Below are 26,443 nucleotides of genomic sequence, written 5' to 3' on the forward strand. Positions count from 1 at the left end.
ACCAAGACGGCCTTTCTTGAAAATATAATAACACAGGTTACGGGTACTAGATTTTGTGATCAGAAGTTGAACCAGCAAATTGGCCTGATTGCCACATGTGGAGTTGGGAACAAATTTTTCCCCTGATATAGGGTTAATGGCATCTGCCTCATGGAATTTTTGCCATCCTCTGGATGAGCATGTTAGGACATATAGGTTACTATACCCTAAGTGTAATGAAGAGTCAAATACTTGGAAAAAAAACTGGGCTCTCTGTGTATCAAAGGTCAATTTTAAAAATCCTTTACTATTTCAATTTTAAAGGATCCTAGCATAAAATACTTAAAGTGGAGAACTATACAGATCAGAATGCTAAACCAGGGTGCATGAAAGCATTGCAGAATAATACATATTTAGCCATCTATGTATTCCTTGTTTTTTTTTTTTAATTTGCCATATTGTTTCAGAAATATGGGCCTTTTTATTTAATGTAATTTTTTTTTTACAGTCTAACACAGGAAAACAAGACATCACCCCTTAGGAAACACTATAGAAATGAATGTTAAATTAAAAAGCCCATAAGATGAGTTTTTAAAAGAAAAATATTTACTCAGAGGAACAGCAGTAAAATTAGAGCAAAAACTTTCTACTTTTGAAGTGGTGACATGTCCTATATAAGACTTTACCACAGACTGCAAATTGTGAAAACTGCTAAGGAAATTGCAAGAAAATTTACATCAGATTTTAACATTTGTATTATGCAAAAACCAGAAACAATCCAGTTTTATTAGAGAATTAATGCTGCTTTCTTCCTGCCCTTGGACTATCTATAAGTCCTCATTCACACAACCATGTCCAAACATAACTGACAAAACGGTACTGGGGTCACTGTAAGCTGTGTGTGTGTCCATCAGTGTGTCATCAGTGTACGGTCCGTGTGTCCCTTTTTACCATCAGTGTGTCATCAGTGTATGGTCCGTGTGTCCCTTTTTACCATCAGTGTGTCATCAGTGTACAGTCCGTGTGTCCATATTTACCATCAGTGTGTCATCAGTGTATGGTTCGTGTGTCCCTTTTTACCATCAGTGAATCATCAGTGTACGATCCGTGTATCCATTTTTACCATCAGTGTGTCATCAGTGTACGGTCCGTGTGTCTGTTTTTACCATCGGTGTTTTATCAGTGTACGGTCCGTGTATCCATGTTTACAGTCGGTGTGTCATCAGTGTATGGTCCGTGTGTCCGTTTTTACCATCGGTGTGTCATCAGTGTACGGTCCGTGTGTCCGTTTTTACCATCGGTGTATCATCAGTGTACGGTCCATGTGTCCGTTTTTACCATCGGTGTTTCATCAGTGTACGCTCCGTGTATCCATGTTTACAATCGGTGTGTCATCAGTGTATGGTCCGTGTGGCCGTTTTTACCATCAGTGTCATCAGTGTACAGTCCATGTGTCATCAGTGTACGGTCCATATGTCATCAGTGTACGGTCCGTGTGTCATCAGTGTACGGTCCGTGTGTCATCAGTGTACGGTCCGTGTGTCATCAGTGTACAGTCTGTGTTTCATCAGTGTACAGTGTGTGTCCCGTTTTACCATCGGTGTGTCATCAATATTGTTCTCAGATAGATAAATAAGTAAGTTATGCCTGATTCAGATGTCCATGTGGCATGTACGTTTTGTATCTGTTTTTATTCACAATACAGCACATACCCATTACAATGTATAATGCTATTCACATGCCGAAGTGTCAGTTAAAACACATTGAAATGTCCTTTTTTTCTGGCAGCACGAATTAAAACTGACAATATAGGTCTATGGGTCCATGAAAAACACAAACAGCACACAGATGTCATGAGTGTACAATCCATGTGCTGTACAGGTTTAACACTGCAAAGTATAAGAGAAGATTTACAATTTATTTCTTTATTTATCCATTTGTGCGGAACACTGATCACACACTGATAGTAAAAACAGACATACAAACTATGTGTGAGGACACTGATGGTGAAAAAAAGGGACACACTAATGGTAAAAACGGACACATGGACTATACATTGATGGTAAAAATGGACACACGGACCGTACACTGATGACACACTGATGGTAAAAATGGACACACGGACCGTACACTGATGACACACTGATGGTAAAAATGGACACACTGACCGTACACTGATGACACACTGATGGTAAAAATGGACACACGGACCGTACACTGATGACACACTGATGGTAAAAAGGGACATACGGACTGTACACTGATGACACACTGATGATAAATATGGACACACGGACTGTACACTGATGTCACACTGATGGTAAATATGGACACACGGTGTACACTGATGACACACTGATGGTAAATATGGACACACGGACCTTACAGTGATGACACACTGATGGTAAATATGGACACACGGATCTTACACTGATGACACACTGATGGTAAATATGGACACACGGACCGTACACTGATGACACACTGATGGTAAATATGGACACACGGACTGTACACTGATGACACACTGATGGTAAATATGGACACACGGACCGTACACTGATGACACACTGATGGTAAAAAGGGACACACGGACTGTACACTGATGACACACTGATAATAAATATGGACACACGGACCGTACACTGATGACACACTGATGGTAAATATGGACACACGGACTGTACACTGATAACACACTGATGGTAAATATGGACACACGGACTGTACACTGATGACACACTGATGGTAAATATGGACACACGGACCTTACAGTGATGACACACTGATGGTAAATATGGACACACGGACCTTACACTGATGACACACTGATGGTAAATATGGACACACGGACTGTACACTGATGACACACTGATGGTAAATATGGACACACGGACTGTACACTGATGACACACTGATGGTAAATATGGACACACGGACTGTACACTGATGACACACTGATGGTAAATATGGACACACGGACTGTACACTGATGACACACTGATGGTAAATATGGACACACGGACTGTACACTGATGACACACTGATGGTAAATATGGACACACGGACCTTACAGTGATGACACACTGATGGTAAATATGGACACACGGACCTTACACTGATGACACACTGATGGTAAATATGGACACACGGACTGTACACTGATGACACACTGATGGTAAATATGGACACACGGACCGTACACTGATGACACACTGATGGTAAAAAGGGACACACGGACTGTACACTGATGACACACTGATAATAAATATGGACACACGGACCGTACACTGATGACACACTGATGGTAAATATGGACACACGAACTGTACACTGATAACACACTGATGGTAAATATGGACACACGGACTGTACACTGATGACACACTGATGGTAAATATGGACACACGGACCTTACAGTGATGACACACTGATGGTAAATATGGACACACGGACCTTACACTGATGACACACTGATGGTAAATATGGATACACGGACTGTACACTGATGACACACTGATGGTAAATATGGACACACGGACTGTACACTGATGACACACTGATGGTAAATATGGACACACGGACTGTACACTGATGACACACTGATGGTAAATATGGACACACGGACTGTACACTGATGACACACTGATGGTAAATATGGACACACGGACTGTACACTGATGACACACTGATGGTAAATAAGGACACACGGACTGTACACTGATGACACACTGATGGTAAATAAGGACACACGGACTGTACACTGATGACACACTGATGGTAAATAAGGACACACGGACTGTACACTGATGACACACTGATGGTAAATAAGGACACACGGACTGTACACTGATGACACACTGATGGTAAATAAGGACACACGGACTGTACACTGATGACACACTGATGATAAATAAGGACACACGGACTGTACACTGATGACACACTGATGGTAAATAAGGACACACGGACTGTACACTGATGACACACTGATGGTAAATAAGGACACACGGACTGTACACTGATGACACACTGATGGTAAATAAGGACACACGGACTGTACACTGTCCAAAGTCTAGTGAATCTGATAAGAATAATTAAACAGATTTTCTCAGATGAGAGAAAATACAGTCATGTGACCCTAGCCTTCCCTGGATTGTTTCAAGGTTTTTTTTATCACTTTTTCTAATCACTTACTTCCTTTCTTTCATATTCTACTGTAACATTTGCAGTATCAGTTCCATCTGGTAGGAAAGGAGGGCTGTCATCTTCATCATCTACCTTGATCCGGAATGATTCCTCAAACTCGTCCTCTCTGGTACTGTTCCTTACTATGCATTTAACTACGAGATCATAGTCCTCCCTCTCTTCTCTGTCCAAGGGATGAGACAGGACAACTTCAGATGTAAGAGGAATGTACTGGAAAGGGAGGTGATGGTCTGTATAGGAAAGGCAAAGTGTATAAATACATTGGATTCTTTCCATGAAAATATATTTTGAGATTTTTGGATTCAAATCTTATAGAGGTTAATTTTAAAGAGGCTGTCAGCACAATGTGTCTGTCAGCACCATCCCCTTACACATTCCAACATTCAACAAGTGTAAACATTACCTGCTCCTAAAGCTGGCTTTACACACTACAACATCGCAAATGACATCGCTGTAACGTCACCGGTTTTGTGACGTTATAGCGACCTCCCCAGCGACATTCCAGTGTGTGAAACACATCAGCGACCTGGCCCTGCTGTGAAGTTGCTGATCGCTACAAATTGTTCAGGACCATTCTTTAGTTCTTTGTTTCCCGCTATGCAGCATGATCGCTAGAAAGTCTCAGTGTGTAAAGGGGACTTAAATGTGCAGGCAGCAGGAGCCGGCTTCTGCGGACACTGGTAACCACGGTAAACATCGGGTAACCAAGAAGCCCTGTTCTTGGTTACCCGATATTTATCTTCGTTACCAGCCTCCGCCGCTCTCACTGTCAGTGCCGGCTCCTGCTCCTTGTACGTGTAGCTACAGCACACATCGGGTAATTAACCCCATGTGTGCTGTAACTAGGAGAGCAGGGAGCCAGCGCTAAGCATTGTGCGCTGCTCCCTACTCTCTGCACGTGTAGCTGCGTGCGCTGGTAACCAAGGTAAATATCGGGTTGGTTACCCGATATTTACCTTATTTACCAAGCGCAGCATCGCTTCAGTGCGTCGCTGCTGGCTGGGGGCTGGTCACTGGTTGCTGGTGACAGCTCACCAGCAACCCATGTAGCGATGCTCCAGCGATCCCTGCCAGGTCAGGTTGCTGGTGGGATCGCTGGAGCGTCTGACTGTGTGACCTCTCACCAGCAACCTCCTAGCAACTTACCAGCGATCCCTATCAGGTTGTATCGTTGTTGGGATCGCTGGTAAGTTGTTTAGTGTGACGGTACCTTAAGTCACAAAGGTTTAGGATGACCCTATATCCAGAGCACAGTCACTTCCATTCCCTTTTCCTGCTCTTTAGACATTAGCCTTGTATGAACATGACATCCAGTACACAAATTTCTTTTTTTGAAATAGCAAAATCCATGGCCGTGTCAAGCACTGATATTTAATAATTGAAGACATTGACAATGCATGGTCCACTAGAGCACTAGGATATGCAGGGGGCCTGGCATTTAGAATAGAGAGAGAAAATAAGTAGGAGCACGATCAACTGTTTGGACTCCAACAATGACACCTAACTCTACTATGAGGTCTGTGAGATGAAGATAAGCCATCAGTGGTCTACTCAGAAGACCTGCGACACCTACCAGTAGTTCCTATGTACTGCTGGTCTTTCCAGTAGCTAACCAGAGAAGGTGACTTTATAGGCCATGTACACCTTTTTATAGTTTTATATAAATATTTATTTAGAGTACAGTTATTTCTTAAGATTACAATTAAGCAACTTTCTTAGTAATCTTCATTACAAATCTGCCACTAATTTACAGTTTCACCTAGTTGGCTCTTTGGTTCTGCAAAATCTAACCCAAACTCGCCAGAGCTCTGCCAAGTCTATCAGATCTTCCCTCCCTTCTCTCAGTGTTAGACATAGGAGCAGGGAGGCAGAGGACCTGAAGCACAGCAGATTTATCAATAGAGGAGAGAAAAAAATTAAAATAATTAGAGCAAGCACAAGAGAAAAGTCTCAAAGGTGTTCTTCAGGATTGGGATGCAAATCAGTTAATCCATATGTGCGCATGTTCAGGATTCTCTGGCACCGGGAGTGGGTTGTCATGTGACTGCAAGTATGCGACTTGATACTTCTAGCCACATTCCGATTAGATGTAGCTTCACTTGTATTTGTATTTCATTAGCATTGTAAGTCTCATCGGCATGTGACCACATCACAGACAGCAGAGAATCCTGACAGCTCACATTGTGGACTTCTAATCACATCTCAGACAAAGCCTGGACAATCTCCTTTAAACTGGTGCAAGAGCAGAATGCAAACGGCATATCAGAGTTTGAAAACTAATGAAAAGTTAAAAATTGCAGACTTTTTTTTTTTAAATGGTGTCAATAGCTTTTAAGCTTGATCCCTGACTTAAAATCTGCATAATCTAGTCCTTACCTGGATGAGGTTCTAGTGTAATATTAGTTTACGCATTAAGCTTCCTTTTTACTCATTATTAAGAGGTAGTATCAACTCAGAGTTATTTTTATCTCTTACTTAAGTCAGCAAATGATTAATAAGACAATAGTGACCCATCTGCGTTCCGGGCATCAATCAGTAATGCTGTATCTTTCTGTAAATGCTTCAATGTTTCACACTAGTCATGAATGGAGGCATATTTAGTTAGCTTGTACCTAATATTAAGGAGAAGCTGACACTGGTATTTGGACACTGATGAGCATAGAACTGTGGAGAGAACTTGAAGAATCTGCCCGGAGGTCGGTTCTCTTTGATGTGGAAGGAAAGTTTAGAGTCCCCGAAGCACAAGTCCTTGGGTTGTAGAGAGGAGCAGTTGGGAATTCGGTGGTCTTTAAGTGACAGGCTAATGTCAGCAAATGTCAGGGGTTTGTTGCAGACTTGATCCTCAGCAGCAGCAGCAGACACCGTCACTTTGAATCGCAATGTGTATATTGATAAGCTTCCTTTAAACCAAAAAAAATGGAGGAAAGAGATGAAAGTCAATATTTCCATCTATCACAAACTGTTTGAACAAAGCACAATCTTAAATATTTTGACAGTCACCTTTACATTACAAGTCATCCTGATTTATTGAACGCTGTGAAATGCTTAGAGGGGTTATTCAGCACCTTTACCGTGAGAGGTAGTACTGGCATTGTGTATGACAGCTATTGCCAGGAATCGGCAGGCATTCTGCATGCGTCCTATTCTAATTAATAGACATCATTGCCCCCCAAGAAGACCACGAAACGTGTGTGTCGAGGCACGTTACACTGAGCGGTTAACCTGTTATGGGTGAGTCGAGATGTCTGGTATATACTAACTTGGGTAAACGGATTTCCTATAATTGCTGGATATAGCGGTTTATTAATATGCATTACTAGGTTTTGTGTTCATTTGGAACCTTTTTTACCATTCAGTGTCATATAATGATTCTAAGACCCCTAATCTACTGAATGGCTTATAACTGCTATATTTAGAGATTTAGTTTTATGCATTATTAGGTTCTGTGTTTACTTGGGACCTATACTGCCACCTAGTGTTATTTAATGATTTTGAGGTCTTCAACTTACTATATGAAATATAATTCTTGATCATTAACTTCATGTGATAGGGCCTTCACTCTTTGTGTGGAGTTTTCCGTTCAGGGTTTATTCTAGAGATTTTTGTCTGTATAAATGATCTGTGTATTTAGATTTGTTAATTGTATATTACCTTTTGCAGTAAGAATTTTAATAATAAAACCTTTTTCTACTTTTTCGCAATGAGGTTTCATGTGATTTGTTTACTAATGAGTCTTTTCATGGCTCTGACTACTTTAGCCCCCTTGTCCTCCTTTCACACTAATTAATAGGACAAGTAGCGTCTCTCACCTGATGTGGAGTGAGAGGCACTGGACAAAGGGATTTGATGGCTTTTGTTTTTCTCTGGAAATCCCCTGTAAAAGCATATGCTGACTTTTATTGTCAAGGGACATAGCTGAAAAAAGTATGTTGTGCGGATGAAAAATGGAATGCAAGTCAAGCAGCTCAAGTAAGCAAGTACAGGGGATTTTCTGCTTCTAAAGACACATACCTTAGGCCACATGCACATGTTGAGTATTTGCTGAGTTTCTTACCTCAGTATTTGTAAGCCAAAACCAGGAATGGAATCGATCAGAGGAAAAGTATCATAGAAACACTAGTACCACTTCTGCATTCTTACCAACTCTTGCATTTGGATTACAAATACGGACTTAAAAAACTGACCTAATACTCAACGTGTGCACGAGGCCTCAATGTAATTATATGGGGAAAATATGCACATAAAATTTAGCGTACCCACAAGGGAAATTGACATGTTGCGGATTTCAAACACTCATCACAGGTCAGATTACACTGTAAAAAGGAGCACATCCCATCCACTTTACTGGAACTGTAAGATGCTGGAGTTCTGATCCAGCCAAAATATGAAGTCAAAAACTCATCATAGGCAACCAGCCTAACATCATCAAGCAAGGAGCAAAAAAAATGATGTAGAAGAGGATGAGGTGCAGCACAACCACCCACTGAAATGAAGAATCCTTTATTTGAAAATCTTAAACAAATAAATCTATCCGGAAAACAAGTTAAAATCTGATGCGTTTCTGGCGCAATAGGCACGCTTGATGATAGTATATCTTAAGGAATCATGGGAAACTAGTTTTAAACATGCAAAAAACAAATTACAGTAGATCACAAAACTGAGTATACTACTCACATTTGTGTAAATATTATATTATATATTTTCAAGGGACAACACTGAAGATATGACACTTTGATATGTGGCGCTCCTGAGGCTTCAGTTGCCACAGTGGTACGGCATCTCAGCCAGAGGTGTGGTACCGCACAAAACAGGAGTGAAGACCTGTGGTCTGGAGCTGGTGCAGCTCGACCCAGGCACAAAAGAAAAGGGGTCCTAAAGCCCACAGGAAGTGTGCCATACATCCATGTTCTCGTTCCACATACGACATATTGGAGTGGAGGGACTTGGCCGCTAATGGGGATCCGGTCCCTAGACTAGAAGGGAAGAACCAACATGCTCATCTAGTAAAACCGGAGGCTGAGGATACAGCTAGTACCGAAGCCAAGTCCGCACACGAATCTGCTGGAAGGTGACCATTCCGCACACGAATCTGCTGGAAGGTGACCACATAGGGCCAAGGGATAGAGCTTCAAGCCACCTGACAGGGTCCGCGGACACCGGCTTAGGTCAATGTGTACGTAGGTGCGGGACAGGCGGGCGAGAAGTCAGCGCAGGAAGACGACCAGGGAAGGAACATAAGAAGGGTACACCAGTCTTGACCTCCAAACTACCTGGGATCGACTGGAGCCCATCACAGTGAAACCCAGCACTCCATAGGTGGTCACTGACTAGTCGTGTTACTGTGGCACCCCTGACCTGGTCAGGCACCACTGAGTACTGCACCCATGCTGGGGGCAGTACAATACAGGTAAACCAGAAGGCTGACCGAGGTGTGACTACACAGGTGCATAGTAATCAGGTCTCACACATCTACCTTTGATAGGGACCCCTGGGGAATCCAGGAGGGGGCGTAGCCTTCATGTCCACTCAAGGGTGTGGTAGAGAGCCTGGTTGCTAGGTGGCGTAGGCAGACAGAGAAGAAAGGTGGGAGCTGAGTCTGAAGTGGAGCTCAGGGAAAGCAGAAACAAAGAGGAGACCTGAGGCTGCCACTAGTGAGACCACGTACGCGCAGTGACTACCAACGGGGGAGATCGGTCACCTGGTAGTGCCACCCGAAATCCACCCAAGGTTAGAGAGAGCAAAGGGGTGGCAGAGTAAGGGGACTGCCAGGTAGGTACCAGGCCCGCAAGGGTAACAGATCCCAGTGCAGAGATTTATTACATTTTCTCCTGCCAAACCTACCGGTGGGGGCACTTCAGACCCACACCATACCACCACAGAGTCCGGAGCCACGTAGCGAAGAGAGGGCCCATAGTTCACAGGAGGCAAGCAGCCGGAGTGACCTGGTCCAGGCTACAAGCAAACGGGCCAAAAGAAGGGGAGAGAGGCATCAGCAACTTCCCTGGGTGACCCCAGCAGGACTTCAAGTAGGGGTCACCCCAAAACACACAGGGCTAGGAAGGCGAGTTGGTAGTCACCCTCATCAGCCAGCCGGAAGGATACCTGGTTCCAGCCTGGTTCATCCCAGCTACGCCGGGTTACTCACCCTACCATCAACAGTGAGTAAAAATCCTGAAAGACTGCCTGGACTGTGTTTGAATCATTCTGCGCCTTGTGGTTCCACACACTAACACAGGGCCCTGAGACTTGCCTCACTCTCGGGAGGCCACTACAACTGACTGCACCCGCCATCAGCCCCAGGCACCCCTTAATCTGCAGTGGCGGTCACCCTGACCGCAATACCGAGAGTGGCGTCACGAAAATTCTAAAGGAAGGTTCCTTACCTGTGACCAGACTGTTCCTCCACGTGGAGTCCCTGAAGGTAATGCACCGATACAATACCTGTGGGGCTTCACAACTGGCGTCACGAACAGGATAAGGACTAGACCTGTTAAGACAGGTGACCATGTGCCTGGGCGGTCCGCTTGAAAAGTTGGAAGCGCCGCCATATTGCCACCATGAAAAGTGTGCCAAAGAACAACAGGAGCCCGCGCTAGAAGAAGTTACCGCCCACGAAGAGGTGTGGCTACAGAGAGAACCCCTGCAGAGTCCTGACCACGCGAGTGATGAAAGCGGATGTGTACAGAGACGGCGGGAAGGAGAAGGAGTCACAAGCCTGCTGCTGAGAGAAGATCGTGCAGAGAAAATAGCGTTCACACACAGAAACCCAGAGCTGGGCTCCGCTGCCTGGTGGGACTGGGAGCTGGACCAGTGGTGTGAAAGGCTGGAGGCGAAGGTGATGCAGCAGATCCGGGAAAGACGCGCAGAGCTCAGAGAGATGGCTGGAATCGCCTGGGCCCACAAGAAGTGGATGGAGAGGCAAGCGACGCGCGAGCGGCGACTACTCGGACTCCAATGATGCCAAGCCTGGGTGAGTCCTGTGCTGCCCCTGCCCGCACGAGTGCACCGATCCCCGCTGCGAAGCCTGCGGTCCCCGCAGAGGCCCTAGAAGTAGCGACGCCCAGCCCAGCCTATCAAGCCCAGGCCGCCGCCATGTCAGGCCCGACCCACCAAGACCACGCCGCAGCAGCGACGCCCAGCCTGGCCCATCCAGCCCAGGCCACCGCAGTGATGCCCTGCCCGACCCGCCAACATCCCATTGCAGTCGCGACACTCATCCACGCCGCCGGGGCAACGCTGACCCAGGCCGCCGCCATGCTAAGCGCGGCCCTCCAAGACCAGGCCGCAGCCATGCCAGGCTCGGCCCGCCAAGACCAGGCCGCCGCCATGCTAGGCGCGGCCCGCCAAGACCAGGCCGCCGCCATGCAAGGCGCGGCCCGCCAAGACCAGGCCACAGCCACGCCAGGCTCGGCCCGCCAAGATCAGGCCGCCGCCATGCTAGGTGCGGCCCGCCAAGACCAGGCCGCCGCCATGCAAGGCGCGACCCGCCAAGACCAGGCCACAGCCACGCCAGGCTCGGCCCGCCAAGACCAGGCCGCCGCCATGCTAGGCGCGGCCCGCCAAGACCAGGCCGCCGCCATGCTAGGCGCGGCCTGCCAAGACAAGGCCGCAAGACCATCTACCCCGGCCTGTAAAGCCAGAGCAGACGCCGCTCCTCAGCCTAAGGAATTGGACCTCCCGTCCCCACCGGGAGAAGACCCCGAATACATGAGATTCTAGGCGGATCTGGAGGCCCATTTCCCAAAGGAGATGGTGGACCAGTATCTGCTCCCTCCGCATTCCCACAGGAAGGCTCCAGTAACATCCACGATAAAAAGCCCACCGCCCTGGCCTGCTGATGAGGACACATTCCCAGTGCTACAACGAGAGGAGTGCTCAAGAGCACTAAGGGGGAGGAGAGGCCCAAAGCCAGAGATGCTGCCATACTCCCGCCGGGATGAAGAGAGCCCAACACCCTCTGCTGATGAAGAGCTGACAGTACTGGCCCCAACCTGGGAGCCTGCGGTGCCGAGGAGCCCCACAACTAGAGCCCAGCGCCGCGCCTGCGCAAAACTGGCCACAGCACAGCAGTCCCCAGACTGGTATGATGTTACAGCTAGAGATCTTGAAGATAATCAACACCTAAGGAAGGCTCACTACCAGGAAAGGGGATCCCTCTGCCGTGAAGTGGTAGAAGACTTCAGCTTAAAATCAGGGTACAGCTTTATCATTGCACCTGGCATGAAAGACGGCATATTTTTGAGCAGAAGAGATGTCAGAGCACATTTACCAAGAGGACATCCAGGAAGAAATCTGTACATGGGAGACTTAGTGGAGTTCACAAAACATCGAGGAGAGCATGGTTGGTATGCGCTAGACGTTACGCCATGTTCTAGAAATCCTGATTGTGGCCCAGCTGCTTCTGCCCAAACTCCAAAGTCTACAGTAACAACAGTAAGGGGTGCTTCACACACAGCGAGCTCGCTGCCGAGATCGCTGCTGAGTCACGCTTTTTCTGACGCAGCAGTGACATCATTAGCGATCTCGCTGTGTGTGACACTGAGCAGCGATCTGGCCCCTGCTGCGAGATCGCTGCTCGTTACACACAGCCCTGGTTCGTTTTCTTCAAAGGCGCTCTCCTGCTGTGACACACAGATCGCTGTGTGTGACAGCAAGAGAGCGACAAATGAAGCGAGCAGGGAGCAGGAGCCGGCGTCTGACAGCTGAGGTAAGCTGTATCCAAGATAAACATCGGGTAACCAAGGTGGTTACCCGATATTTACCTTAGTTACCAGCCTCTGCAGCTCTCACGCTGCCTGTGCTGCCGGCTCCGGCTCTCTGCACATGTAGCTGCTGTACACATCGGGTTAATTAACCCGATGTGTACAGCAGCTAGGAGAGCAAGGAGCCAGCGCTCAGTGTGCGCGGCTCCCTGCTCTCTGCACATGTAGCTGCATTACACATCGGGTTAATTAACCCGATGTGTACTGTAGCTAGGAGAGCAAGGAGCCAGCGCTCAGTGTGCGCGGCTCCCTGCTCCCTGCTCACACTGGTAACTAATGTAAACATCGGGTAACCATACCCGATGTTTACCTTAGTTACCAGTCTCCGCAGCTTCCAGACGGCGGCTCCGTGAAAGCGCAGCGTCGCTTGCACGTCGCTGCTGGCTGGGGGCTGTTCACTGGTCGCTGGTGAGATCTGCCTGTTTGACAGCTCACCAGCGACCATGTAGCGATGCAGCAGCGATCCTGACCAGGTCAGATCGCTGGTCGGATCGCTGCTGCATCGCTAAGTGTGAAGGTACCCTAACAGAACAAGATAAAGATAAAGAAAGAACAGAACAAGAAAAAGAAACAGAAACAGCGGAAGAAGATAAAGAAATAGAAAAAGACACCAATAAAGGCAAAGAACCAACAGAAGATACAACCACAGATGATGACGACAGAAATGTAGAAAATGACAGGTGCCGCAGCCCTACAGGCCCAAGCCCTGGTGAGGAGGAATCTATGTAAAGTACAGCAAAGTTACCAGTTTTAAAAGTTTGCAACGTTGAAAAGTTCAAGAAATGCGCCCACATGAACTTATGTGAGAACCCCCCCTTTTTAAGCACACTTTGCACCAGTTTTGTGCACTTTTATAAGGACCATAGGCTATGAACTGGCTATAGCCACAAATTCTCGCAGTGTTTATAGTTACCTTGAATGGTACCACCACCAGAGCCAGCCTGTTTAGGGGCCTTGCTCGTCTGTGACCAGGGAGCACGCCTGTTTATGGGGCCTGGCTCTTCACAACAAAGAGGGTACCTGGTCAGCACCAATTGTGGAGGCCGCCTCTACATCCTGTCAGAAGAGGCTGAAGGCGCGGCTCCACCAGGCCAGTTATACCCTGAAACCACCAGACCAAGAAAGCCGCCTCTACATCCTGCCAGAAGTGGCTGAAGGCGCGGCTCAAATGGGAGAGGAAGACTGGAGGAGAGGTCTGGGGAAACGGATGGCCCAGACCTGGTTGCTAAAAGGACCGGTGATCTGCCTCCTGAGAGGGTGGGTTAACGGACTTGTGGGTGGAGGGTGGTGATGTATGGTACCTGGTGGTTTTATAATGTTTTATATGTTTTACTGTTTTATGCATTTTTATATGTTGTCTTCCAGCCCGAGGACGTGCTGGTGATAACTAAGGGGGAATGTGGCGCCCCTGACCTGGTCAGGCACCACTGAGTACTGCACCCATGCTGGGGGCAGTACAATACAGGTAAACCAGAAGGCTAACCGAGGTGTGACTACACAGGCGCATAGTAATCAGGTCTCACACATCTACCTTTGATAGGGACCCCTGGGGAATCCAGGAGGGGGCGTAGCCTCCATTTCCACTCAAGGGGTGTGGTAGAGAGCCTGGTTGCTAGGTGGCGTAGGCAGACAGAGAAGGAAGGAGGGAGCTGAGTCTGAAGTGGAGCTCAGGAAGAGCAGACGCAAAGAGGAGACCTGAGGCTGCCACTAGTCAGACCATGTACGCGCAGTGACTACCAACGGGGGAGATCGGTCACCTGGTAGTACCACCCGAAATCCACCCAAGGCTAGAGAGAGCAAAGGGGTGGCAGAGTAAGGGGACTGCCAGGGAGGTACCAGGCCCACAAGGGTAACAGGTCCCAGTGCAGAGATTTATTAAATTTTCTCCTGCCAAACCTGCCAGTGGGGGCACTTCAGACTCACACCATACCACCACAGAGTCCGGAGCCACGTAGTGAAGAGAGGGCCCATAGTTCACAGGAGGCAAGCAACTGGAGTGACCTGGTCCAGGCTACAAGCAAACGGGCCAAAAGAAGGGGAGAGAGGCATCAGCAACTTCCCTGGGCGACCCCAGCAGGACTTCAAGTTGGGGTCACCCAAAAACACACAGGGCTAGGAAGGCGAGTTGGTAGTCACCCTCATCAGCCAGCCGGAAGGATACCTGGTTCCAGCCTGGTTCATCCCAGCTACGCCCAGGTTACTCACCCTACCATCAACAGTGAGTAAAAACCCTGAAAGACTGCCTGGACTGTGTTTGAGTCATTCTGCACCTTGTGGTTCCACACACTTACACAGGGTCCTGGGGCTTGCCTCACTCTCGGGAGGCCACTACAACTGACTGCACCCGCCATCAGCCCCAGGCACCACTTAATCTGCAGTGGCGGTCACCCTGACCACAATACCGAGAGTGGCGTCACGAAAATTCTAAAGGAAGGTTCCCTACCTGTGACCAGACCATCCCACGTGGAGTCCCTGAAGGTAATGCACTGACACAGCACCTGTGGGGCTGCACATTACCTTGGAACCTGCTTCAGTGAGTAAAAACCTTGAGAATGCATCCCTGTGTCGTTCCGTTTTTCGCCTGTGCCTCTGGCCCTGCACCCCTGCCATCACCGACTACTACCCCCATCAGCCCTGGGGCCCAGCTCTACCTGTGGAGAGCTATACCAACCAAGCTGGGTCACCATCTGCCCTAGAGGTCCCATTCCAAAGCGTCGGCTATCTCTGGCCAAGTACCACATGTGGCATCCTGAATAACTCATCATCCCTTGTAAATATCCCCTTTTTATAACGACACCACCAGGGTCATGAAACCGGGCCTTGCTGCCGCGACATCCCACCCGCGAACAAGGACCGGCCCAGTAACGAGTAACCCCCAGGCTCCAGTGCGGGCGTGTCAGATACAATGTAAAGTAGTCAGTGTACAGCTTGTATAAGTGTAAATTTGGTGTGCCATCTAAATTACTCAGTACACAGCCATTAATATGTAAACCACTGGCAACATAAGTGAGTACACTGCTAGGTGAAATAGACTAATTGTGCCCAATTAGCCAATTTTCTTTCCTGGTGACTCAGTGTGACAAGGTCTCAGGTGTGAATGAGGAAGAGCTGAGTTAAATTGGATGTTATCCCTCACACACTCTTTCATACTGGTCACTGGAAATTCAATATGGCACTTCATGGCAAAGAATTCTCTGAGGATCTGAAAAAAAGAATTGTTGCTCTACATAAAGATTGACTACGCTATGAGAAGATTGCCAGCACCCCAACACTGAGCTGCAGCATGGTGGCCAAGACCATACAGCAGTTTAACAAGATTGGTTCCACTCAGAACAAGTCTCAAAATGATCAACCAAAGAAGTTGAGTGCATGTGCTCAGTGTCATATCCAGAGGTTGTCTTTTCAAAACAGACATATGAGTGCTACTATCATTGCTGCAGAGGTTAAAGGGGTGGGGGGTTAGCCTGTTAGTGCTTAGACCATACGTCGCACACTGCATCAAATTAGTCTACATGGCTGTTGTCCCAGAAGAAAGTCTCTTCCAAAGATGATGCATAAGAAAGCCCACAAATAGTCTGCTGAAGACAAGCAGACTAAGGGGTACTTTGCACGCTGCGACATCGCAAGCCGATGCTGCGATGCCGAGCGTGATAGTCCCCGCCCCCGTCGCAGCTGCGATATCCTTGTGATAGCTGCCGTAGCGCACATTATCAGCAGCTTCACATGGACTCACCTGTCCTGGGACGTCGCTCTGGCTTGCGACCCGCCTCCTTAAGGGGGCGGGTCGTACGGCATCACTGCGACGTCACACGGCAGGCGGCCAATAGGAGTGGAGGGGCGGAGATGAGCGGGATGTAAACATCCCGCCCACCTTCTCCCTTCCGCATATCCTACGGGAGCTGCGGTGACGCCGGTAGGAGATATTCCTCGCTCCTGCGGCTTCACACACAGCGATGTGTGCTGCTGCTGGAGCGAGGAACAACATCGGACCATCGCGTCAGCGTAATTATGGATTATGCCGACGCTACACCGATGATACGATTACGACGCTTTTGCGCTCGTTAATCGTATCATCTAGGCTTTACACAGTATGATGTCGCCTGCGATAACGGATATGTGTCACTTTCAATTTGACGCCACCGACATCGCACCTGCGATGTCGTAGTGTGCAAAGTACCCCTAAGGACATGGATTGGATTACTGGAAATATGTCCAGTGGTCTGGTAAGACCAAGATAAACTTATCGGCTTCAGATGGTGTTGAGTGAGTGTAGCGGCAACCAGATAAGGAATACAAAGACAAGTGTGCCTTGCCTACAGTCAAGCATTGTGTTGGGAGGGTAATACTTTGGGGCTGCATGACTGCTGCCGGCTGTGGGGAGCTACAGTTCATTGAGGGAACAATGTACTGTGACATACTGAAGCAGAGCATGATCCCCTACCTTCATAAACTGCGTTGCATGGCAGTATTCAAACATGATAATGACCCCAAACACACCTCCAAGGACTGCCTTGATAAAGAAACTGAGGGTAAAGGAGCTAGACCTAAACCCCATCTGTGAGGCATCATCAACCAGAAGGTGGAGGAGCACAAGATCTCTAACATCCACCAGCTTAATGATGTCGTCATGGAGGATGGAAGAGGATTTCAGTGGCTCCTATGAAGCTCTAGTGAACTGCATGCTCAAGAGTGTTAAAGGCAGTGCTTGAAAATAACGGTGGCCAAAAAAAATAATGACACTTTGGGCATAATTTGGTGATTTTCAAATAGCGGTGTACTCACTGTTGTTGTTAGCAGTTTAATGGCTGTATGTTGAGTTATTTAGAAAGCACACCCAAATTATACTGTTATACAAGCTGTACACTTTATACTGTAAAGTAAAGAGTGTCTTATCTTCACTGTTGTCTCATGAAAAGGTACAATAAAATATTTACAAAAATTTGAAGGGGGTATTCACTTTTGTGATATACTGTATTCAAAAAGGAACACAATGGTGCACTCATATTTGGATATTATCCTATGAGCAAAGGACTGTGTAACACTGACATCATCACCTCCGTTTCGCAGTTCTCTATTATGTCCTCTGCTGTAGCTTCCATGTCCAGAGCCTATGCATGCCGTGCTGGTCTCCTGGGAGCGAGCTTTGGGCACATGCTCCTCGCCTCTTAAAAGGGTGCGCTTCATTTGGAACGTGTATGATCAGCTTACCTATGCATATTGCTAGATGTCAGGTCGCCATTATACTGTATCAATCCTGTGAACCCGAACCCATGAACCTAGACTTGAACCTATCCTTTAAACCTGAACTTGTGATCCTAAACCTGTCCTTTTGAACCAGAGCCTGTGATGCTGAATCAGAACCTGGCCTGTGAACCCGAGCCCGTGCCTCAGTATCAGATCCTGTCTAGTGAAACTGTTCCCATGTTCTGGCTGTCCAGTGTGCTTCAACCGTTATGTCTGTTAACCCGAGTCGAACCCTGGGCTCAGCTATTGCAGAACCGGTAACTGCCCTGGAGTGGTACCTGGTGGCTACCTACAACACAAGCCTAACCTTACCATCAGAGGCTCTAATGAAGAACCAGGTAGTCTCTTGGTCACGCATTTCCAGAGTAAGCCCAGTCTTGTGGCACAGTGGGTCAACACTCGCCAGCGTGACAGTCTGACAATGTATGAAACAGACAACCTTCCAATAAATGTAAATCATTTTTACATTTCATGCATTCAGATATTTTGTGTCAAGAGTTAATATCTGAAAGCCTTCACATAGGGTACATTTTTTTCTGCCAATTTTCTCACCTTTTAGGGCTTTCAATGCCAAAAACCTAAAAGGAGATTTGCCTGTTGTGTACTTTGACAAAATGTTTGACAGCTCCAGATGTCTCTATTTTTATTGGTAATATTTATCAGATGTTCTGCATTTTGTTTTGTTATCATTTACAGGTTATGCATCCTATGTATCGCATATTGAAAGCGCTGCAGTCTACGTCATATACAATGTGGAGTCGCAGTTGATGAACAAAATCAATTATGTGGCTTGCATCATGCGGCGGAGAAAATGGATGTTTTTTATTGGCAGCAAAAATGCATACATTACAACGACTACCGGAACATCTGAGAAAGCCACTGGATGAAAGCCAATTCAGAATTAGAAAAGACTTGGTTAGAAAATATTGCCTAATGAGTGGCCTCTTCTAGAAACATTCCCACAACCTCCTTCTACCACCTCTTGGAAGACCAAGAGTCACTTCTGCTGTGCAGGATAAGTTTATCTGAGTCACCAGCCTCAGAAATCGCAGGTTGGCAGCTCAGATTAGAGACCAGGTGAATGCCACACAGAGTTCTAGCAGCAGAGACATCTCTAGAACAATTGTTAAGAGGAGACTTTGTGCAGCAGGCCTTCATGGTAAAATAGCTGCTAGGAAACCACTGCTAAGGACAGGCAACAAGCAGAAGAGACTTGTTTGTGCTAAAAAACAGAAGGAATAGACATTTGACCAGTGGAAATCTGTGCTTTGGTCTGATGAGTCCAAATTTGAGATCTTTGGATCCAACCACCGTGTCTTTGTGCGACACAGAAAAGGTGAACGGATGGACTCTACATGCTTGGTTCCCACCGTGAAGCATGGAGGAGGAGGTGTGATGGTGTGTGGCAGCTTTGCTGGTGACACTGTTGGGGATTTATTCAAAATTGAAGGCATACTGAACCAGCATGGCTACCACAGCATCTTGTAGTGGCGTGCTATTCCATGTGGTTTGCGTTTAGTTGGACCATCATTTATTTTTCAGCAGGACAATGACCCCAAACACACCTCCAGACTGTGTAATGGCTATTTGACTAAGAAGGAGAGTGATGGGGTGCTACGCCAGATGACCTGGCCTCCACAGTCACCAGACCTGAACCCAATCGAGATGGTTTGGGGTGAGCTAGACTGCAGAGTGAAGGCAAAAGGGCCAACAAGTGCTAAGCATCTCTGGAAACTCCTTCAAGACTGTTGGAAAACCATTTCCGGTGACTACCTCTTGAAGCTTATCAAGAGAATGCCAAGAGTGTGCAAAGCAGTAATCAATGCAAAAGGTGGCTACTTTGACGAACCTAGAATATAAGACATATTTTCAGTTGCTTCACACGTTTTTGTTAAGTATTTCATTCCACATGTGTTAATTCATAGTTTTGATGTCTTCAATGTGAATCTACAATTTTTCAGAGTCATGAAAATAAAGAAAACTCTTTGAATGAGAAGGTGTGTCCAAACTTTTAGTCTGTACTGTACATTGTCGGTTTTTTGCTCCACTCATGTTTGGATATTATCTGAGCAGTGGTTTTCTTTATGAATAATTATTTGATCATGTAATTGGTTCTTGCATACTTAAAACATGTTTCCCATGATTCTCTGAGATACTATGATCAATCGCGCATGTTTTGCCAGAAACGTTCACATTTTAAACTTTTTTCTGGATAGATTTACTTGTTTTAAGGATTTTTCAATAAAGGATTCTTCATGTTATGGGGTGGTCGGCCGCACCTCATCCTCTTCTATATGGTTTTGCTGTGCGGCACCAGGCGGATTCTGCACACACAGATTTGGTTTTCTTTCACATTCTCCAACAATCGTGATGATCTTACCTTTATCTTTTTGCTAAAAAAAAAATATTCTTTATTAGATGTCTATCAAACCCTTCCCGACCAAGGATGTACATGTATATCATATAGTGATTAATGTAGTATGGTGAGGGTTTAGGACCTGAAGTGTAGAGCTGACACGTCCCTATAACTGCAGCCATCTGTCCGGGCTCCATTTGTGAGGATTTAGCCTCCTGGATGCTACAATAGGAACAATATTTATCCTGCTTTCCATAAATCGAAAAAAAAACAGCAATTCTGCAATTTTTTTCAATCACTTTGCCTCCTCCTTCATCCCAAAAATAGAAATCAATACATTTACTAACGCCCAAAAACTGTAGCTTGTCCAGCAAAAAAACAAGCCCTTAACACCATAGATGGAAAAATAAAAGTTATGGTGACAAAAAATCTTTAATTTATTCAAGTAGTAAAACATTAAAAACCCACCATTCTAATATAAGGTAATCACTGTAAACTTACTGACCTACTTTAGAAAATAAATAAATAAATTAGGAATATTTTTTTTCTCCCAGTCCAACTCCAGAATGTGTTCTTTAAATACATTATATGAAACATACGGCCATGTGTGGTCCTTTAGGAGGTTAGACCACCTAACACAACAGCACGTGGCACACAGTATAATATATAGATATTGGGAAATACTTCTAGTATATAAGTTACATTAGAGGGTTATTCCTGAAATAGTAGGTTATTCACTATGCATAGGACAGGGGATGGCCTATCACTGGGGGTCCGACTGCTTTGGATCACAGGGCTCTGTAGCAGAGGAGACGGGTTTTCTAGATTCCGCACCTATGCTCCATTCGTTCTCAATTGTCTATAGGACTGCAAAGAATGCTGAACTCGTACTATAACTTACTATTTTGGGAATAACCATAAAGATTTATTAAAAAAAGATCAGTCAAGGCTTGCTACAATAAACACTTACTTAGCTCATTGAAGATTTCCCTGGTGAAGGTCTCATTGAGATAGAGGATTCCTGTCCGTCCATCCACGTGGAAAAAGTGAATGTACTTCTGTTTGGGAATGGTCCTGCACAGGCTGAAGTGTGGGACCTCTCCCGGGCGGTCGCTCAGGGCATGGACTTGTAGCATTGCACCAGCCGGCTGATCTGGGTGTAAATTCTCAGTAAAATCTTTTTTTGGAAAGTACAATCCAGAAGTTGCTGTGAAGACAAGGTCTATATATTATTGTTCATTCTACTACTAAGTGCATGAATAACATCACTGCTCAAGTATTATTGTAAAATGCTGTGTGATATTAGGACTAAATCTTGTCTAAGGCCTAAACACAGTTCCGCAAAAAAAAGTCCGTATGACACGGTCCGTTTTTTTGGGGCGTTTCTCCGGTACGTATGGCATCCGTGTGATGGCGTATGCGAGCCGTGTGTACGTGTAAAATGTCCATGTTTGTGTGTAAAATGCCCGTGTATGTCTACGTGGAATGTCCGTGTGGAATGTCCGTTTGTGTATTGCACAATGTCGTTGATACATGTCGGCTGACAGCAGACAGAGTCGCGCGATGAGAATGAACTCGGGTGAACTTCACCCGACTTCATTGTCATGCCGCGGCTCTGTCTGTGTGCCGCGTACTGATTAGCGGTCACCTGTGCAGGATTCACCAGTGACCGCTAATCCCCCGAGTGACTGAAGTTAGTAGCCCTCTCTCATACTTACCGCTCCCCGATCACCAGCGCGGCGAGGAACAGCTGTGCAGAGAATACGCGGCAACAATTACTTTGAATATGCCGGCCTCTCATTAATCAATCTCGTATTCCCTGCTTTCCCCGCCCACCGGCGCCTATGATTGATTGCAGTCAGACACGCCCCCCACACTGGGTGACAGCTGTCTCACTACACCCAATCACAGCAGCCGGTGGGTGTGCGTATTCTCTGCACAGCTGTTCCTCGCCGCGCTGGTGATCGGGGAGCGGTATGAGCCGGGGTAAGAAAAAAACCGAGCGCCAATGTAAGTATGACTGAGAACAGCAGAAAAAAAAGGTAAGTATACTGAATTTAATTAAAAAAAAAAAAAAAAAAAAAAGAGATCGCTAGTGTAAAAACGCACATGCACGAAACGTGCTGAACACAGACATACTCCGTGTGCGGTACGTGCAGGCACGGACCCATAGACTAAAGCGGGTCCGTGCCTGCGTGCTGCCGGCCAAAAACGGACATGTTGTCCGTGTAGAAAAGCGCACAAACGTACTTACCTCACGGACACACGTTCCGTGCGATTTTACGTGTGTGTGCCATCTACCATTGATTAACATGGGTATCCGTGTGTACGTGTCTCCGGTACGTGCAAATACGTACCGCACACATACAAATTAAATGGATGTGTAATGCGGGTCTAAGCAGTGGCGTAACTACCGCGGTCGCAGCGGTCGCGATCCCGACCGGGCCCGGGAGGTTAGGGGCCCGGCGGCCGCCAGGCAGATCAGCAGCCAGCTTCTGTCAGTGTGAGAGGAGCCGCGCTGATCTGTCACAGACCACGCGGCCGCTATTTCACCCGCTGCCGCCGCCGACACCAGGCCCCCCTGCCTGGTATCTGCGGCGGCACCGGGGCCCCCTTCCTGGTGTAAGCGGCTGCGGCGTCTCCCCCGTCACTGCGCACAGTAATGATGAAGCATAGCGCGGCCAGTGCCGCGCTATGCATCACCATTCTCCCCCTGTGCAGTGACATCACTCCCAAGCAACTGCTGTGCTGAGTGCACAGAGTGCAGGACGGGAGGACGCCGACTGCAGCACCGGGAGAACGAGCAGCGGGGAGGACAGCAGCGGTGGAAGGAAGAGAGAAGGTGAGTACTTGTTGTTTTTTTTTTCTAATATAAGTGAGTAAACGGTGGCCAGAGGCTTGGGAAGGCAGTTCTGGGGAATCTGAATTATTATACATGGAAGCCTGGAGAGGCTGCTTTATATATGGAGGTCTGAGGAGGCTGCATTATATATGGAGGTCTGGGGATGCTGCATTATTATACATGGAGGCCTGGAGAGGCTGCTTTATACATGGAGGTCTGAGGAGGCTGCATTATATATGGAGGTCTGGAGAGGCTGCTTTATACATGGAGGTCTGAGAAGGTTGCTTTATACATGGAGGTCTGGAGAGGCTGCATTATTATACATGGAGGCCTGGAGAGGCTGCTTTATACATGGAGGCCTGGAGAGGCTGCTTTATACATAAAGGTCTGGGGAGGCTGCATTATATATGGAGGTCTGGGGAGGCTGCATTATTGTACATGGAGGCTTTGAGAGGCTGCTTTATACATGGAGGTCTGGGGAAGCTGCATTATTATACATGGAGGCCCAGAGAGGCTGCATTATACATGGAGGTCTGGGGAGGCTGCATTATTATACATGGAGGTCTGGGGAGGCTGCATTATTATACATGGAGGCCTGGAGAGGCTGCATTATTATACATGGAGGCCTGGAGAGGCTGCATTATATATGGAGGCCTGGAGATACTGCATTATACATGGAGGCCTGGAGATACTGCATTATACATGGAGGCCTGAGGAGGCTGGGTGCATTGTTATACATAGAGGCCTGGAGAGGCTGGCTGCTACATTATACATGGAGGCCTGAGGAGGCTGGCTGCATTATTATACATGGAGGCCTGGAGAGGCTGGCTGCATTATTATATATGGAGGTCTGGGGGGCTGCATAATACAAAATGAAGGACACGTTATACATGGAATATGGGGCTGCATAATGCAATATGAAGTTTCATGGGGTTGCGTTATAATACATATAGGACTATGGGGGCTACATTATAATATATGGAGGACTATGGAGGCTACCTTAAATATAGACTATGGGGGTGCATTATAAAACATTGGGGACTATGTGGTGCAGTATAATATATGGAGAACTATGGGGTGAATATATGGAGAACTATGAGAAATTCATTATAATAATTGGAGGGGTACTTTATACATGAAGGATTATGTGGTGCAGTATAATACATGGAGAACTATGGGGTGAATTATAATACATAGAGAACTATTAATAATTGAAGGGCTACTTTATACATGGAGGATTATGGGGGTGCATTATAATATATGGAGGACTATGTGGTGCAGTATTATATATTGAGTACTATGGGGTGAATTATAATGCATGGAGAACTATGGAAGTGTATTCTAATATATGAAGGGTTATGTGGGACCCTTTATACTATTTGGAAGGCTATGTGGGTGCCATTATTGTATTTGGAGAACTATATACAAGGGGGGACAAAGATACAAGCATGGGATGGGAACGTTTTATGCTGAGGGAAAAAGGCTCTTTCCCTCAGCACCCAGCTTTCCCATGCTCTGCTATACATCTTCTCTCAGCACCCAGCTTTCCCATGCTCTGCTATACATCATTTCTCAGCACCCAGCTTTCCCATGCTCTGATATGGGAAAGCTGGGTGCTGAGGGAAAGATGTATAGCAGAGCATGGGGAAGCAGTGTGCCGAGGACAAGATGGATATCAGAACATAGGAAAGCTGGGTGCTGATAGAGGGATTTCAGATCATGGGAAAGGCGGGTGCTTTGGGTAAGAGCCAAGTGTCAGCATCATTATCCTGTACCCAGAGTGTCAGTGTCATTATCCCGTACCCTAAGTGTCGGTGTATGTGGAGGGGGGCCCAGGTCTGAACTTTGCACCGGGGCCCATCAAACTCTAGTTACGCCACTGGGTCTAAGGTTTACTTATGTCACAAATCTTAACAATTACTTTCTTATACACGACACTGATACTACAAGGACTGCTGCCGGGAATCCATGAAGATGGTTTTGTCGTTTAATCAGCAGTTATTGCAGCACTGTTCTCTAATACAACTTGCTTTTTTTTATTAGTTTAAGGCCATGTCCCTGTGTAATGTTAAGGGCTCGCTCACATTAGTGTATAAATCGGACAAGTGCAATGCGATACAATCTGAAAAGCACTCGGACCAATGTTATTCCATGATGCAGCTCAGATCTGCGATCCTTTTCTCAGGCCGATTCCATATGAGCAAAGAAATGTCAGTACTGTGATTGGCATCGTATCTCAGATCACGCGCACCCATACAAGTCTACAGGTGCGTGTGAAAGATCGGACTGTACTGAGATGTCATCAGTCCGATATACGCAGAGACAGCAGTGGCGACAGTGGCGAGACTAAGATCTCCTTTTATTTCCACCTGTGATCGATTGTCACATGTGAGAGAATCGCAGCAGAGTGAATGTCCCTCGGCTCACGGACGCAGTAGAGATGAGCCCAGAGTCATTAGCATATGGCATCTGATGCTATACACTAATGTGACCCCGGCCTTACACTGTACTTTTTCTGCTGCTTTTTCTGCAGAAATTATGTGTTTAAAATTGTGATTTAATGAGAACTCTTACCCACTGAGCATTTAACACTTAATGTAAAAAGCACAAAGACATTTTTAGATGCAGTATCCCAATATTTGGGCACTAAAAAACCCCATTAAAAAAATGTCCAATCCACACCAATATGTATAAAAAGTGAAAACGGATACAAAAACTGCAGTAAAAAATCCAAGAGTAGATTGCTCCTTTGTATATATATATATATATATATATATATATATATATATATATACATGATGTGTAACCATGACCTTATGGTCCTTCATAATTATTTGCACTTGGTTGTATAAATTACTACATGCACTTATTACAAATGACCACAAGAGGTCACTATTTACATTTAAATTGCACTTATCACAGCCAGCTTACGGATGTAGACTGACAGGCCACGGCAGGCAATCTGCTGCAGGGTTATGTTCTTGAACACATTTATTTTATTCACTTATATAGCGCCATTAATTCCTCAGCGCTTTACAGACTTCAGCCATA

At 46.4% G+C, this 26,443-nt stretch overlaps 1 protein-coding gene across 2 annotated transcripts in view; it reads right to left on the bottom strand.

Moving 5' to 3' along the window:
• RET (ret proto-oncogene) overlaps window positions 1-26,443 on the bottom strand; it is a 168,311-nt gene that overhangs the window by 54,189 nt on the left and 87,679 nt on the right. For both annotated transcript variants that reach the window (XM_075349037.1, XM_075349038.1), the window contains exons 2-4: window positions 21,521-21,757; window positions 6,801-7,088; window positions 4,177-4,418 (exon numbers count right to left, since the gene is read on the bottom strand). In XM_075349037.1, coding sequence (XP_075205152.1) covers window positions 4,177-4,418; window positions 6,801-7,088; window positions 21,521-21,757 — 767 coding nt within the window. The remainder of the gene's footprint in view (window positions 1-4,176; window positions 4,419-6,800; window positions 7,089-21,520; window positions 21,758-26,443) is intronic.

The sequence above is a fragment of the Anomaloglossus baeobatrachus genome, chromosome 5 (assembly GCF_048569485.1).
Source record: "Anomaloglossus baeobatrachus isolate aAnoBae1 chromosome 5, aAnoBae1.hap1, whole genome shotgun sequence".
NCBI classification, from domain to species: Eukaryota; Metazoa; Chordata; class Amphibia; order Anura; family Aromobatidae; genus Anomaloglossus; species Anomaloglossus baeobatrachus.